At 34.1% G+C, this 13,276-nt stretch overlaps 1 protein-coding gene across 1 annotated transcript in view; it reads left to right on the top strand.

Annotated features, from left to right (window-relative positions):
* The window catches only part of GABRG1 (gamma-aminobutyric acid type A receptor subunit gamma1), a 66,475-nt gene that overhangs the window by 11,895 nt on the left and 41,304 nt on the right, over window positions 1-13,276 (top strand). The window contains exons 2-3 of the mRNA XM_042934037.1: window positions 1,962-2,110; window positions 12,868-12,935. Of these exons, the coding sequence (XP_042789971.1) occupies window positions 1,962-2,110; window positions 12,868-12,935 (217 nt within the window). The remainder of the gene's footprint in view (window positions 1-1,961; window positions 2,111-12,867; window positions 12,936-13,276) is intronic.

The following is a 13,276-nucleotide window of genomic DNA, read 5'->3' on the forward strand; positions in this document are numbered from 1 at the left end:
ATTACAATGGAGAAGAAATGACTAGTCGATACTTTAAAGATGAAGCTTTCATTTATAATGTTAATTTGTACTCATTAAGAATAAAAAGGGTGGATGTTAATTAAGCTTATTGTGGTAATTATCTTTAAATACACATATAATTATGTTGTACACCTTAAATTTGTACTATAATATACATTGGTTATATCTCAATAAAACTGGAAAAAGGTTTTAAAAGATAAAGAGGGGGAAGGCTGCATTAGCGAAGATGTTTTAGGTCCAAAGCAAAAGAAATCAAAATGGATAGTGTGGAAAATTAAACTAAAGATACTGAGATAAATTTGCATGTTTACTGCTAGAGGGAAGCCTCTCTCTGAAATATTTGGAAATAACTGATGTATTTTGGATTTACCTAATTTCACCAATGTAAGTGTTTATCCTTTTGACCCTTTTTCACTGGAGGGCTGAGATTTGCTGGAGTAGGTGTTAAGTCTAGGATGATCATACTCATTTGAGGATGGCATTCTTTATGAATAATGAAGAGTAGTTTGTTACTTCTGATGAATTGTAGATGAATATCTATATTGCTGCATTTTCTACCACAACGCAGGATTAAGCTGCATCCTTATGCTTGTTAAACACAGGGGTGTAGTAGGAAGCATTAACTGAAGAGTTAGTTAGGACTTGTTTTTCAGTTTTCCTAATAAAAGTGAGTTTGTGCATTGGCTAGTTCCCTACTGTCTTCAGTTTTCTCATTTACAAAATGAAAGCAATGGTGTTATTTGGTTTCTAAAGTTTCACTTCTGTTCATAAAACTTGATAGTCGTGTCCCCCTTCATATATGTCAGGTGAGTCACCCATTCAAGATTTGATGACAAGACAATCTTTGAAAAAGTTCTTAGAATATGATATCTAGGTTCTTCTGAATTGAAAGAAGAGGCATAGATGTATTGAATACTTTTTCCTTTTTTTTTTTATTTTTTTTATTTTTTTAATATATGAAATTTACTGTCAAATTGGTTTCCATACAACACCCAGTGCTCATCCCAAAAGGTGCCCTCCTCAATACCCATCACCCACCCTGCCCTCCCTCCCACCCCCCATCAACCCTCAGTTTGTTCTCAGTTTTTAACAGTCTCTTATGCTTTGGCTCTCTCCCACTCTAACCTCTTTTTTTTTTTTTTTTTTCCTTCCCCTCCCCCATGGGTTTCTGTTACGTTTCTCAGGATCCACATAAGAGTGAAACCATATGGTATCTGTCTTTCTCTGTATGGCTTATTTCACTTAGCATCACACTCTCCAGTTCCATCCATGTTGCTACAAAAGGCCATATTTCATTTTTTCTCATTGCCACATAGTATTCCATTGTGTATATAAACCACAATTTCTTTATCCATTCATCAGTTGATGGACATTTAGGCTCTTTCCATAATTTGGCTATTGTTGAGAGTGCTGCTATAAACATTGGGGTACAAGTGCCCCTATGCATCAGTACTCCTGTATGAGTACTTTTTCCTTTATTCTTCTTTTCTACACATGAATTTTTAAATATCTCACTACAGCAATTATTACAACTTTTCCTGTATTTATTTACCTTTTAATTTTTGGGGGGGATGTGTTGTGGTTGAGTCACCATAAACAGTTGTGCAGATTCTATACTGCGCAAATCTAAGACCATCATTCACATTTCCAGTGTATAATCTCTATGACCTTAAATGACAACTGTGGATGTGGTCAAGATTTAACTTATTATTTAAAAATTATGTGCTACACTTCTTGTACTGAATTCTTAATTTTTGAGTATTATTATATCAGCATGATTCATATGAAGAAAGTATCAGTCTTACTGAATGTAAAATATTTTTAATGCTTTTTTTCTCCTCTTACTACTTCCTAACAAAGAAATAAGAATTATGATTATCTTAAACTGTGTTTTTAAGTACACAATTTGTTGAAATTTCTATCATTTTTGAATTATTTAGTGTTGATAAAGTGGATGACGAAGATGATGAGGATTTAACAGTGAACAAAACTTGGGTCTTGGCACCAAAGATTCATGAAGGAGATATAACACAAATTCTCAACTCATTGCTTCAAGGCTATGACAATAAACTTCGCCCAGATATAGGAGGTAAGTTTGAATTATCTGTTTGGGATTTTGGTGACTATGAAAATCTTATTTACTGATGTCATTTTAATCATATAACTCATTCCTTGAGTGTCTGATGTATGTCAGAGACTGTTAAGTTTGATAATTTATTAGTTAAATTGGCAGTGTTAAGAATTCACAGTCTGATGTGGGAAGAAAGACATAAATATTTTTGATATAATTATTTTACAACTGCTACAATAAAGAGCACAACAGCAAAGTTTTGATAAAACTGCCTGAAAAGCTGAGAGATATTTCCTAAAAGAGATTATTTGAAAGGTAGGTAGGGATCTAGTTTTGTGCCCGTGCAGCACTGTTTTAATTAATGAATTCTAAGCCAGTAATAGTGCAGGTAATCTTACTTTGTTCTTCTCAGTCATTTGTATTTAAGTGTAAGTTTTATAATAATTAACTTCTAAGTGCCCCCCATGACTTTAAAACAAACAAAAAATATAGATCAGCCAGCATTTTCATTGGGATTGCATTAAATCTATGGTCAATATAGAGAAATTGAAATCTTTACCATATTGAATTTTTACCATACCAAGTTCATAAGCATCATCCCTCTCTCTCTCTCTCTCTCTCTCTCTCTCTCCCCATATATATATATACACATATGCATATGTATATATATGTATATATGTATATATATGTATATATAGTTTCCTGTGAAGAAATGTTGAATATATTTTACTAGATTTAATTCTATATATTTGGATTTTGTGTTGTAAGTGTAAATACATTTTTAAAAATTTATTTTCTAATTTTACATTAGCAATATATATAAAAATGGCTAAATTGCATATTTTTTGTCTTCAGAAGCCTTGTGAAATTTCTGTATCAATTTTAATCATTTATTGTTATATTCTTCTAGATTTTCTATAAAGATAGTTGACCATTACAAATAACTACTGCATTGCAAATAGTGTCTACTTTGCAAATAAAGAATATTTTACTTTATTTCCAAAATTATGCTTTTTTTCATGCCATGTTGAATTGGGTAGGACTAGAGTACATTTTGAATAGTCTTGGATTGTTCCTGGTATCAGAGAGAGCAATTCATACTTCACTATTAGGTATGATTGCTGTAGGATTCTTTTTTAAGATGCTTGTTAGTTTCTCTTATTTGCTAGAATTCTTTTTTTCCTCTATGTTTTGAATAATTTCTGTGCAACCACTGAAACAATCATATTGATTGTGTTTTGCCCTTTATTCTACTTACTGTTTGTTCTATAAGTAGCTTTGTCTGATTTTTAAAACTTTGCAGTTCTGTAACAAATACCAGTTGGTTGTGATATGGTAACTACAAAATATCACTAGATTCAATTTGATACTATTTTGTGTTGGAATTTTGTATCTGTTCATGAAAGACATTAGCCATTTATTTTTACTTTCTTTAATGTCTCTTTTAGTTGCAGAACTGAGATCATGATAGCATCTACAAATGAGTTATGGTTTACCTCCCTTTTCATCTCTGAGTTTATCTAAAATGGATGATATTATTTCCTTAAATATTCAGGAAAATTATTTGGGGAAGTCATGCTGGTCTAGAGTTTGATTTGGGAAAAAAATTTTAACAGTTCAATTACTGTATTTTATTTTTTTAATGTTTATTTATCATTTTATTTTGAGAGAGAGAGAGAGAGAGAGAGTGCAAGCACAAGCGGGGGAGGGGCAGAGAGAGAGAGGGAGAAAGAGAGAGAGAATCCAAAGCAATCTCCACGCTATCAGCACATAGCCCAACTCAGAGCTTGATCCCACAGATCATGAACTGAGCCCATATCAAGAGTCAGACGCTAAACCAGCTCAACGGAGTGTGAGCCATCCAGGTGTGCCGGTTCAATGATTTTAATAATCAGGTTTAGTAGGCTGAACCTCTTAAGGAATATAAATTTTCAAATTTACTAGTGTTAAGTTGTTTCATAATAACATTTGCGATATTTTTTGTATTTAAGATCTGAAGTTTTTTTCCCTTTTTTGTCATTTCTTTTTTTAAAACTTTTAAAAGTGTTTATTATTTTGAGAGAGAGAGAGAGAGAGAGAGAGAGAGAACGAGAACGCACAAGTGAGAGCCAGTGTGTGAACAGGGGAGGGGCAGAGAAAGAGGGAGAGGTAGAATCTCAAGCAGGCTCCATGCTGTCAGTGCAAAACCAATGCAGGGCTGTATCTCGTGAACCACGAGATCATGACCTGAGCCGAAATAAAGAGTCAGACATATTTAACTGACTGAGTCACCCAAGTGCCCCAAATATCCATGTATTTTTATTTTATATTTTGAAATACCAAAATTCACTCTTATTATCAAAGTGTTTAAAAGCAATTAGTTTTTACCATGAAATTATCCCATTTGTTATTCTTTACTTTCTTCAGTACTGTGTCCCCATTTAGAAAAAATATTCCTTACAGTGTTTCTTTTGGTGTAAATTTCAGGGCAAAAAATTATTTCTGTTTTTACATGAAAAATATTTTTATGTTGCCTTCATTTGAATGATATTTTCAGTTAACATTTAAACCCAGGATAGTTGCTGTTTCCTGTCCAAATTTTATAAACCTCACTCCATTTTATTCTATATTCTGTTATTTCTGTTGAAAATCACTTTTCAACAACAATGTTGCTGTTCTAGAAAATAAACTATCTTTTATCTCTGCAGGGTTTCTTTTTTTTTTTGTCTTTGGGTTTCTGCAGTTTTATGTAAGGCCCCCAGACTTTTTGTTTTGTTTTTGGTATTTGGGAGAGTTCATAGGGCTTCTTGAATCTATTTGTTGGAATCTTTGATTGCTTTTGGAAAATTCTTGGTGAATATTTCTTCAAATATTTTTTCTATGTCAATTTCTTTGTGACTCCATTGCACATATGTTTGACGTTTTCCTTAAGTCTTTTTTTTTTAATTAATGTTTATTTTATTTTTGAGAGAGAGTGGGGGAGAGAGTATGAATGGTGGAGGAGCAGAGAGAGAGGGAGAGAGAGAATCCCAAGAAGGCTCTGTGCTGTCAGTGCAGAGCTCACTGTGGTGCTCGACTCCATGAGATCATGACCTGAACCAAAAATCAAGAGTCAGATGCTTAAGTGACTGAGCCACCTAGGTGCCCCTCATTCTCTTTTATTATTGGCCTCTTTTCTGGGTCAATAATTCTTACTTGCAGTATTTGCAAATGATTTTTAAAGTATTTCAAGTATTTATCAAATTTGCCATCTTTTTATCTATTTTCTTATACATATTAGCTGTAATTATTTTAGTCTTTGATAATCACAGTATCTTGATCACTTGTGTAACTTTTTAAAAAATTTCTTTTTCATTTTATGTCTTGGTTTAAGTTGATTTGCTTGTTTCATTTATTGTATGTTAATTTTTTATTGAATGCCAGTAGAGTATATTAAAAATATGGAGACTTAGATGATGTTATTTCCTTCCAGAGAGGATTCTAATTTTGTTTTAGTAGTCAAGTTAAGGAAATTGCCTTTATTTGGCCCAAACTGGTGTATTTCTTTTTGTAAAACTTTGCTTTTCCTCAGGGCATAACCATTTGAAGTGTTTCCACTGATAGCCTGAGGTTTGTACTAGGAACCCCTCTCCTTGATGGCCCCACATATGCCAGAAATAGCTGAAATCTCTACATATTATTTTAGATTCTGATTTATATTTGGTTTCTTAGCATCACACTGTGCATATGCACAATTTAGGAATTAGTAAATACCTTGAGGAGAAATTGCAGGTAGAATGTTTGATTAAATTCTTCTCTGTTGGTTCCTTTCTTTCTTTTTTTAATATGAAATTTATTCTCAAATTGGTTTTCATACAATACCCAGTGCTCATCCCAACAGATGCCCTCCTCAATGCCCATCACCCACTTTCTCCTCCCTCCCACCCACATCAACCCTCAGTTTATTCTCAGTTTTTAGGAGTCTCTTATGGTTTGCCTCCCTCCCTCTCTAACTTTTTTTTCCCCTTCCCCTCCCCCATGGTCTTCTGTTAAGTTTCTCAGGATCCACATAAGAGTGAAAACATATGGTATCTGTCTTTCTCTGTATGACTTATTTCACTTAGCATAACACTCTCCAGTTCCATCCATGTTGCTACAAAAGGCCATATGTCATTCTTTCTCATTGCCACATAGTACTCCATTGTGTATATAAACCACAATTTCTTTATCCATTCATCAGTTGATGGACATTTAGGCTCTTTCCATAATTTGGCTATTGTTGAGAGTGCTGCTATAAACATTGGGGTATGAGTGCCCCTATGCATCAGTACTCCTGTATCCCTTGGGTAAATTCTTAGCAGTGCTATTGCTGGGTCATAGGGTAGATCTATTTTTAATTTTTTGAGGAACCTCCACACTATTTTCCAGAGCGGCTGCACCAGTTGGCATTCCCACCAACAGTGCAAGAGGGTTCCCGTTTCTCCACATCCTCTCCAGCATCTATAGTTTCCTGATTTGTTCATTGTAGCCACTCTGACTGGCAGAGAAGTCATAGCTCTTTGGACAGACATTAACTTCAATTTTTGTTTCTCCAGCCCAATGCGGCAGATGCAAATTCTAAGCCATTTCTGTGCAGTAAAACAGCAAATGCACCAATGGGGAAAAGTGGCCAGCATAATGTAGAGCTTACATACTGCATTTCCATTCCTTCAAGGAAATTGTTGCATCAAATCCTGATTTTGTTAGCTGCTGTGTGATTCTTTCAATAATTTTAAAATTTTTAAATAAATTTTATAGTTATGTTCATTGGGAAGATTAATTTGATACCAAATATTTATCACAAGAAGCAGAAAACTATAGTTCCATTTTACTTATCATACTTCACTATTATTAGTTGATAGTCTGTTTTCTTCCAATAAATAAATTCCCTGAAAGTAGAAATCACCATATCCCTAGTTGTTAAAGCAATGCCTGAAGCATAAGGTTCACTTAATATTTGCTGAATGTATATTTTCTGAATAGAAGCCAGTATATATAGTCTTTTTTTATTCCATATGTAGGTATTTTGATAGCCCTATTTCATCAATTTACATTTTAAGTATATTATTTCAGATCAAGATACGGGCTTTCAAATTCTATGTACATCTGTGACATCATCACTTTGCTTAATAGTGTAGATTAAACATGTCCCAAGAACCTTGATAATCGTACCATGCACAGTAGCACTTTATCTGTGTACCTCAGAGTATACATAATGAATAGCTGACTTGTTTAGGTGACCTTTGCAGGCATTCCTCTCTGTCCAGAATTTCATTGCTATCTTTACTCTTCATTGATGCTATGAAAATTTATACAGTCAACTTATTGAGGACTTCTAAGCTTAATGGCAAATTAACATTAAAAGGTTGTCTAATTCTAGTAAATTTTCAACTACTCTATGTTGAATCTTCTTTTTTTTTTAATTTCTTAACAACTATTAGGGTAGAGTCTATGGCTTTCCAAGGAGTTTTAGTGATTCAAATAGTTTGAGCTAATCTAAAAATTAATATCTGAACAGAATCAATGCCATCACTCTCCTAGGTCATGGGGTAGGCAAGTGCTACTAGAGAGGGACTTGGTGGGGTGAGGTGGTGAGGAGGTGTGATCTGCTTTTTTATTCCATCTGCTTAAGTCTTTGAGGTTTCTAGTGATGGGAACGTGCAGGAACTACCAAGGGGGATGGTCTTCCTGTTCATTTCATTGGGTGCAGTTGAAACATTTGTCTTGTTAGTTTCCACTTCATTTCAGGCAAATCTTAATTAGCCCTTGATATCCTTTGAGAGGCATTTGTATAAATAACAACGTTTATGAGTAGGAGGGTAGGATTGTTTTCTGTTGTTTGTTCATAGGCCTTTTATACTGTTTACTTCCTTGACCTGGGAAACCTAGATGGTTCTACCTTTCACCAGCATTAGCCCTTCCATCAGTAGATGTGAGATGTGTGCTGCTGGTGCACAACTTTCTTGGGTCAAAAACCTAGTGAGATCCTTCTAGCCCAGTCAACTTCTTTTGATGTGAATTATGCCCACAAGAAATTAAAATATCCTAGACACACAAAAGAGTGGGTGTGAAGATACTCCACTGCTTTTCTCTCTAGAACCCATGGCTCCTCTGTTTCTTTTACCCTGATCAGGTGTAGGAGCAGGAGCAGGTTGCTAAGTCTGCTGCCTACAGAGATGTTTAACTACAGAACAAGAGGCCCATCTTATATTTTCCCAAGAAGACAATTTCAGTAAATAAATAAATAAATATGCTTAATTAAATATATATAAATTAGGTTATATTAAAAAATTTAATGTTTATTTATTTTTGAGAGAGAGACAGAGCATGGGGGGAGGGCAGAGAGAGACAGAGACACAGAATCTGAAGCAGGCCCAGGCTCTGAGCTGTTAGCACAGAACTCGTATGGGGCTCGAACCTGCCAATTGCGAGATCATGACCTGAGCTGAAGTCAGATGCTTAACCAACTGAGCCACCTTAATTTATAGGTGCCCCCATAAATTAAGTTATATTAAAATAGATAATTAAATATATATTAAAATTGTCATATATGTGCATTGGATACTTAAATTGGTTCTTGGCTATTGAGTATTGAAATGTTGTTTGTTTGGCTAAGAGAATACAGTTTTACTTTAATTTGATTAATTTCTATTTAAGTAAGCATATGTACCATGCATAGTTGCATTTTACCTGTATCCATAATAAATGACTTGACTGTTGAAGTGCTCTTTGTAGGCATTTTTTTCTATCCAAAATTTGTGTTAGTATCTTTTCTGGATTTTTGTGTTAGTATTGTGGCTACAGTATTAGACTCACTTAAGTACTTATTTACCCATGTGTACCTTTTCATCCACACATAGCCAAATACCCATGTGCCCATATGTAACCTGCAGAGGGAAATGGTGAGTGTTAGTTGACATTTCCCTGTTAGCAAGTCCTGGAAAGAAGTATCTGGACCCAAACCCAAAAAAGTATCTGGGTTGAGAACCCCTGCTGTCTTTTCTATGGCAAGAAAAACATTAATTATGGTTCTTTCAGAGTCAGTATGTTATAATGGTATCATATGAATCAATGGGTTTCTTTCTTTTTTTAATGGAAAAGACTGTTAAACTTATGTTCTAGGATTAGAGTTTTTAATTGACCAGAATTAATTTTTAATTAACCTTAATTAATTAATCGGAATTAATATAAAAAAGTGACCCAGAAGCTACATAATCTGCTAAAGATATCTTTGTTTGAATATGTCATCCAAGAAAGCATGGTTAAAAATGATTATGAAGAAAATATTTTTTAAATCCATTTTATTTTATGTCTGGAAAATAGGTATCTGGTTTTAGCTATCTGGAAGCTGAACATGGAAATTTCATTGACCTCACTGCTTTCTTTTTTTTTTTTTTAATTCTTTTTCCTTCCTCATACTATTCTCTGCACTTTCTTTAAGGTGCCCAAATTGTCCATTCTTTCCATATATTCACTCCCACCAAGAGTTTATATTCTGGTGAGATACTTAAAGCAAAGTACTTAGAATCACAATGCGGAGAGGGGCTTTGCAAAAATAATCCAGTGTCGTCTACCGGCCTTCCATCTATGAAAAATGTAATTTGCTATGGAAGTACATGTTTTTTCAGCATTGTTATGTTGTCACAAAAAAGGAGATCTCTCATTTCCATGTGTGTTGAAGAATTAAACATAGTCTATGGCCACTTTCTAACGATCACTTAATGAGCCTGGAATGACAATGTCCTTTTAGTTTTCTTTTTTAAATACCACCCCTGCAATTAAACAAACTTTGGACTGAGAAATTATGGTGCTAAGAAAAAATATTTACTCTTACAAGAAGCCTATATTTTCAGTGATTTCACCTACAAGTATTGTTTATAGTATGAAGCAATAAAAGTGGTAATGAGTCACTATTAAGGAACAATGCAGATTTCTGTTGTTTTCCTCATTACTGTATATTTTAAAGCATATCATCTCTAGCTGTAGTTTCAAAATTAATCTGAAATATTTTAGTCCACCTTCAGGCTTATTCTTCCTCATGTTTTGGGCCTGAAGTTTAAAGAACCGAATGAAATACAAAGAGCCCAAAGATATAAAATAGAAGACACAATAACTTTAAAGATACTCCTGGTATGCAAATATATATTTGTTAAGTTATTTATTGAATATCTTCATCAATAGCAATGTTCTACATGGGACTCACTAAATGTGATTCTTCATTCGTCCCATCCCAGATGGACTTGTTTTATGTTGCTCATGAAATATTTCTGTGTGGCTATGCCCTAATGCAAGAGTTAATACTTTTATAGTATACATATATTTGTCTTATAATTGGTTAAGGAAATATTGATATCAGGAAACCAGGATAGATCACTCAAATCTAAAATGTTCTACACTGTAAATGTGAAAAGTACGTCCTGTATATAGAAATGTCTTCAGGAATCTTATTTCTTGGCATAGACAATGTTCAGCCCTTACTATCGTGCAGTAAAAAGATGTTTAGTGTTTGTTGATTTATCAGATGAGCTGAAAAATAATCTAATTAAATAAGTTTGAACGTTGCCCTTAATTGCTTTAACTGGCAATATATATACTTACATATGGAACAAATCAACCTATTTTTTATTAATTGGGTTTCATAAAATCCATTACTGTAAATCTGACCAAAATTATCTTAATTTTGTATGGTATTTATTGGCTTCATTTCATAGTCAAAAATAAATGGCAAATCATCTCAGAAGTCATCAGGCTTTATAAAGCCTTCTATAAATCATGTGACCTTATGTTTATACAAAATATAATTATTGGCTAGCAGATTGAATAACACAGTCATGTATTGTACAGATCTACAGACCTATATAGTTTTGCATACTAAATCTACTTTTAGCAAATCTCATTTATCTTTCTAGTAAGGAAATATGTATGCCACCTACTAAAATCTTTATTTGAGGAAAAACAAACTATGTAAATGTTATTATGTTTTTCTAAGTGTAGTTTAGTTTTAATCACAAATGGTAAAATTTAACATTGTTTCAAAATTCTCTAGGCACTGTTTTTGCCAAATGCCTCAAGTATTCCATTGAATCTTGCTGGCGTGGGAGACCCTCTAGCTTGGAAGTTTCCAATACAGGGGCCTTGGAGCTGGATAGAGACTCTGACAGGTGGACTCAGCTATGTGTTAGAGGTGGAGGTGTGTCCAGACAGGTTGAACATAGTGTCAGAATTGTAAGCATGATAAGTATTAGGCCAGAAATGGGAAATCAGATAAAATTTAGCAAGGGGAGCCGAGTAAAAATTACAAAACATGCCACTTTGGTATAGAAACTTTCAATCTACAAGATGTTTTTTTCTGTTTTCTTTTGTTTGAATCATCTCTCTATAAATCTCTGTGAGGTATCTAATAGGTTTTCTTCTTGAAATGGTTTTCTTCTTATCTACTTTGTGAACCCTTTACATTCACTCCTCAACAAGTATTGGCTAAATCAATAAATGAACCCTTTATGTTTTATTTAGTAGGATAAGGAGAATAAAAGAAACTATGTGACAATGTTTTTCATGGCAAACAAAAAGGCACAATTAAATATGGCGGCATTGCAGGTGTTTATTTATTCATGTCATTTGACAACATTTAAAAGGCTGACCTGCACTACACATTTTGATAGAATATAAAAACAATGATATACAGTATATACCATTTAAGACCAACTGGAAAGACAGAAATGGTTATGTATGAAACACAATAGATGAACTCTATAGGGACATCTCTACAATATACTCTGTGAAAGTTAGATAAAAATACACTTAACTCGGGCACCTGGGTGGCTCAGTCGGTTGAGCGTCCGACTTCGGCTCAGGTCATGATCTCACAGTCTGTGAGTTCGAGCCCCGCATCGGGCTCTGTGCTGATGGCTCAGAGCCTGGAGCCTGCTTCCGATTCTGTGTCTCCCTCTCTCTCTGTCCCTTCCCTGCTCATGCTCTGTCTCTCTCTGTCTTAAAAATAAATAAAAACATTAAAAAAAAATTCACCTAACTCTGGAGCCAACTTAAACAACCTAGAGGAATGTTGTTAACATGGGAGAAAGAAGGAACAGCAAATATTTATGAAGCTCCCCATAAGAATCAGACCTGAACGTAGATGCTTGACAGACATTATCTCTTTAATCCTCAGAACCATGCTTCAAGTTCATTGTGTGCTAGAACATGCTTATATTCGCTCACAATAGCTACTTGATATTGTCCCAAGTCTGCTTTCAGCAACTTCACATTGGTATCCTTAAATGGGTCTCTGTGGGAATAGTCACCCATGGATATCTGTAAGAACGATAAATCAGGGCTTCCTCCCCATCCACTACTGGAGCAAGGCTGTTGTTAAACATTTACCAGCACACCATTGATATGCATTAAGTGGGATTATTTTATATTTAGTTTCTAATACCCAATTCTAAAATTCTATAATATTGCAGAAAGCAAATTATCTAGCAATTTATATTGAATTAACTTTGTTAATTTTAATGAATGATTTAAAATTTATAACACTTTTAGGTTGTACATTAAAATATTTTAGTTAAAAGTGTTAATTTTTACGTACATAATTGATTAGTAAACTGAAAAGGTGTTTGTGTTTTTGTAATGGGCTATGTTTCCTCATTTTCTAATGAGGGATATTTTATTACTTAAATGGTAAATGTTATTATTTATGAAGATTTATTAAAGCTAAGATTTCTTTAACACAACTTCTGATCTTACCTTTGACCACTCCTTGTGTTGGTATCTTGCAGTGAGGCCCACAGTAATTGAAACTGATGTTTATGTAAACAGCATTGGACCAGTTGACCCCATAAATATGGTGAGTAATGAATATTAAATAATTGTCTGCCATAGAGTTCTTGAGTATATACCTTCACAATAAAATGGTTATGTGACTAATTCTGATAGCTAATTCTGAATGAGTTCAGGGCAACTTGTGAAATTACTGTGTGTCAGGTTCAGGGACTAGAACTAGAATATTCCATATCTATGACTGTGTAGTCTGTTATTCCGAAGTGCTGTGTTTGGTAGGAGCGATGCCAAGGCATAAAAAATTATCTGTAGAAATCTGGAAAGAGAACCAGAAGGACTGAAGGGAAAACAGAGAAGAAAAGGACTTATTGGCAGAGTGGAGAGCACACACAGAGTCATGGAGAAATG

Source organism: Panthera leo, chromosome B1 (assembly GCF_018350215.1).
Source record: "Panthera leo isolate Ple1 chromosome B1, P.leo_Ple1_pat1.1, whole genome shotgun sequence".
Lineage (NCBI taxonomy): Eukaryota > Metazoa > Chordata > Mammalia > Carnivora > Felidae > Panthera > Panthera leo.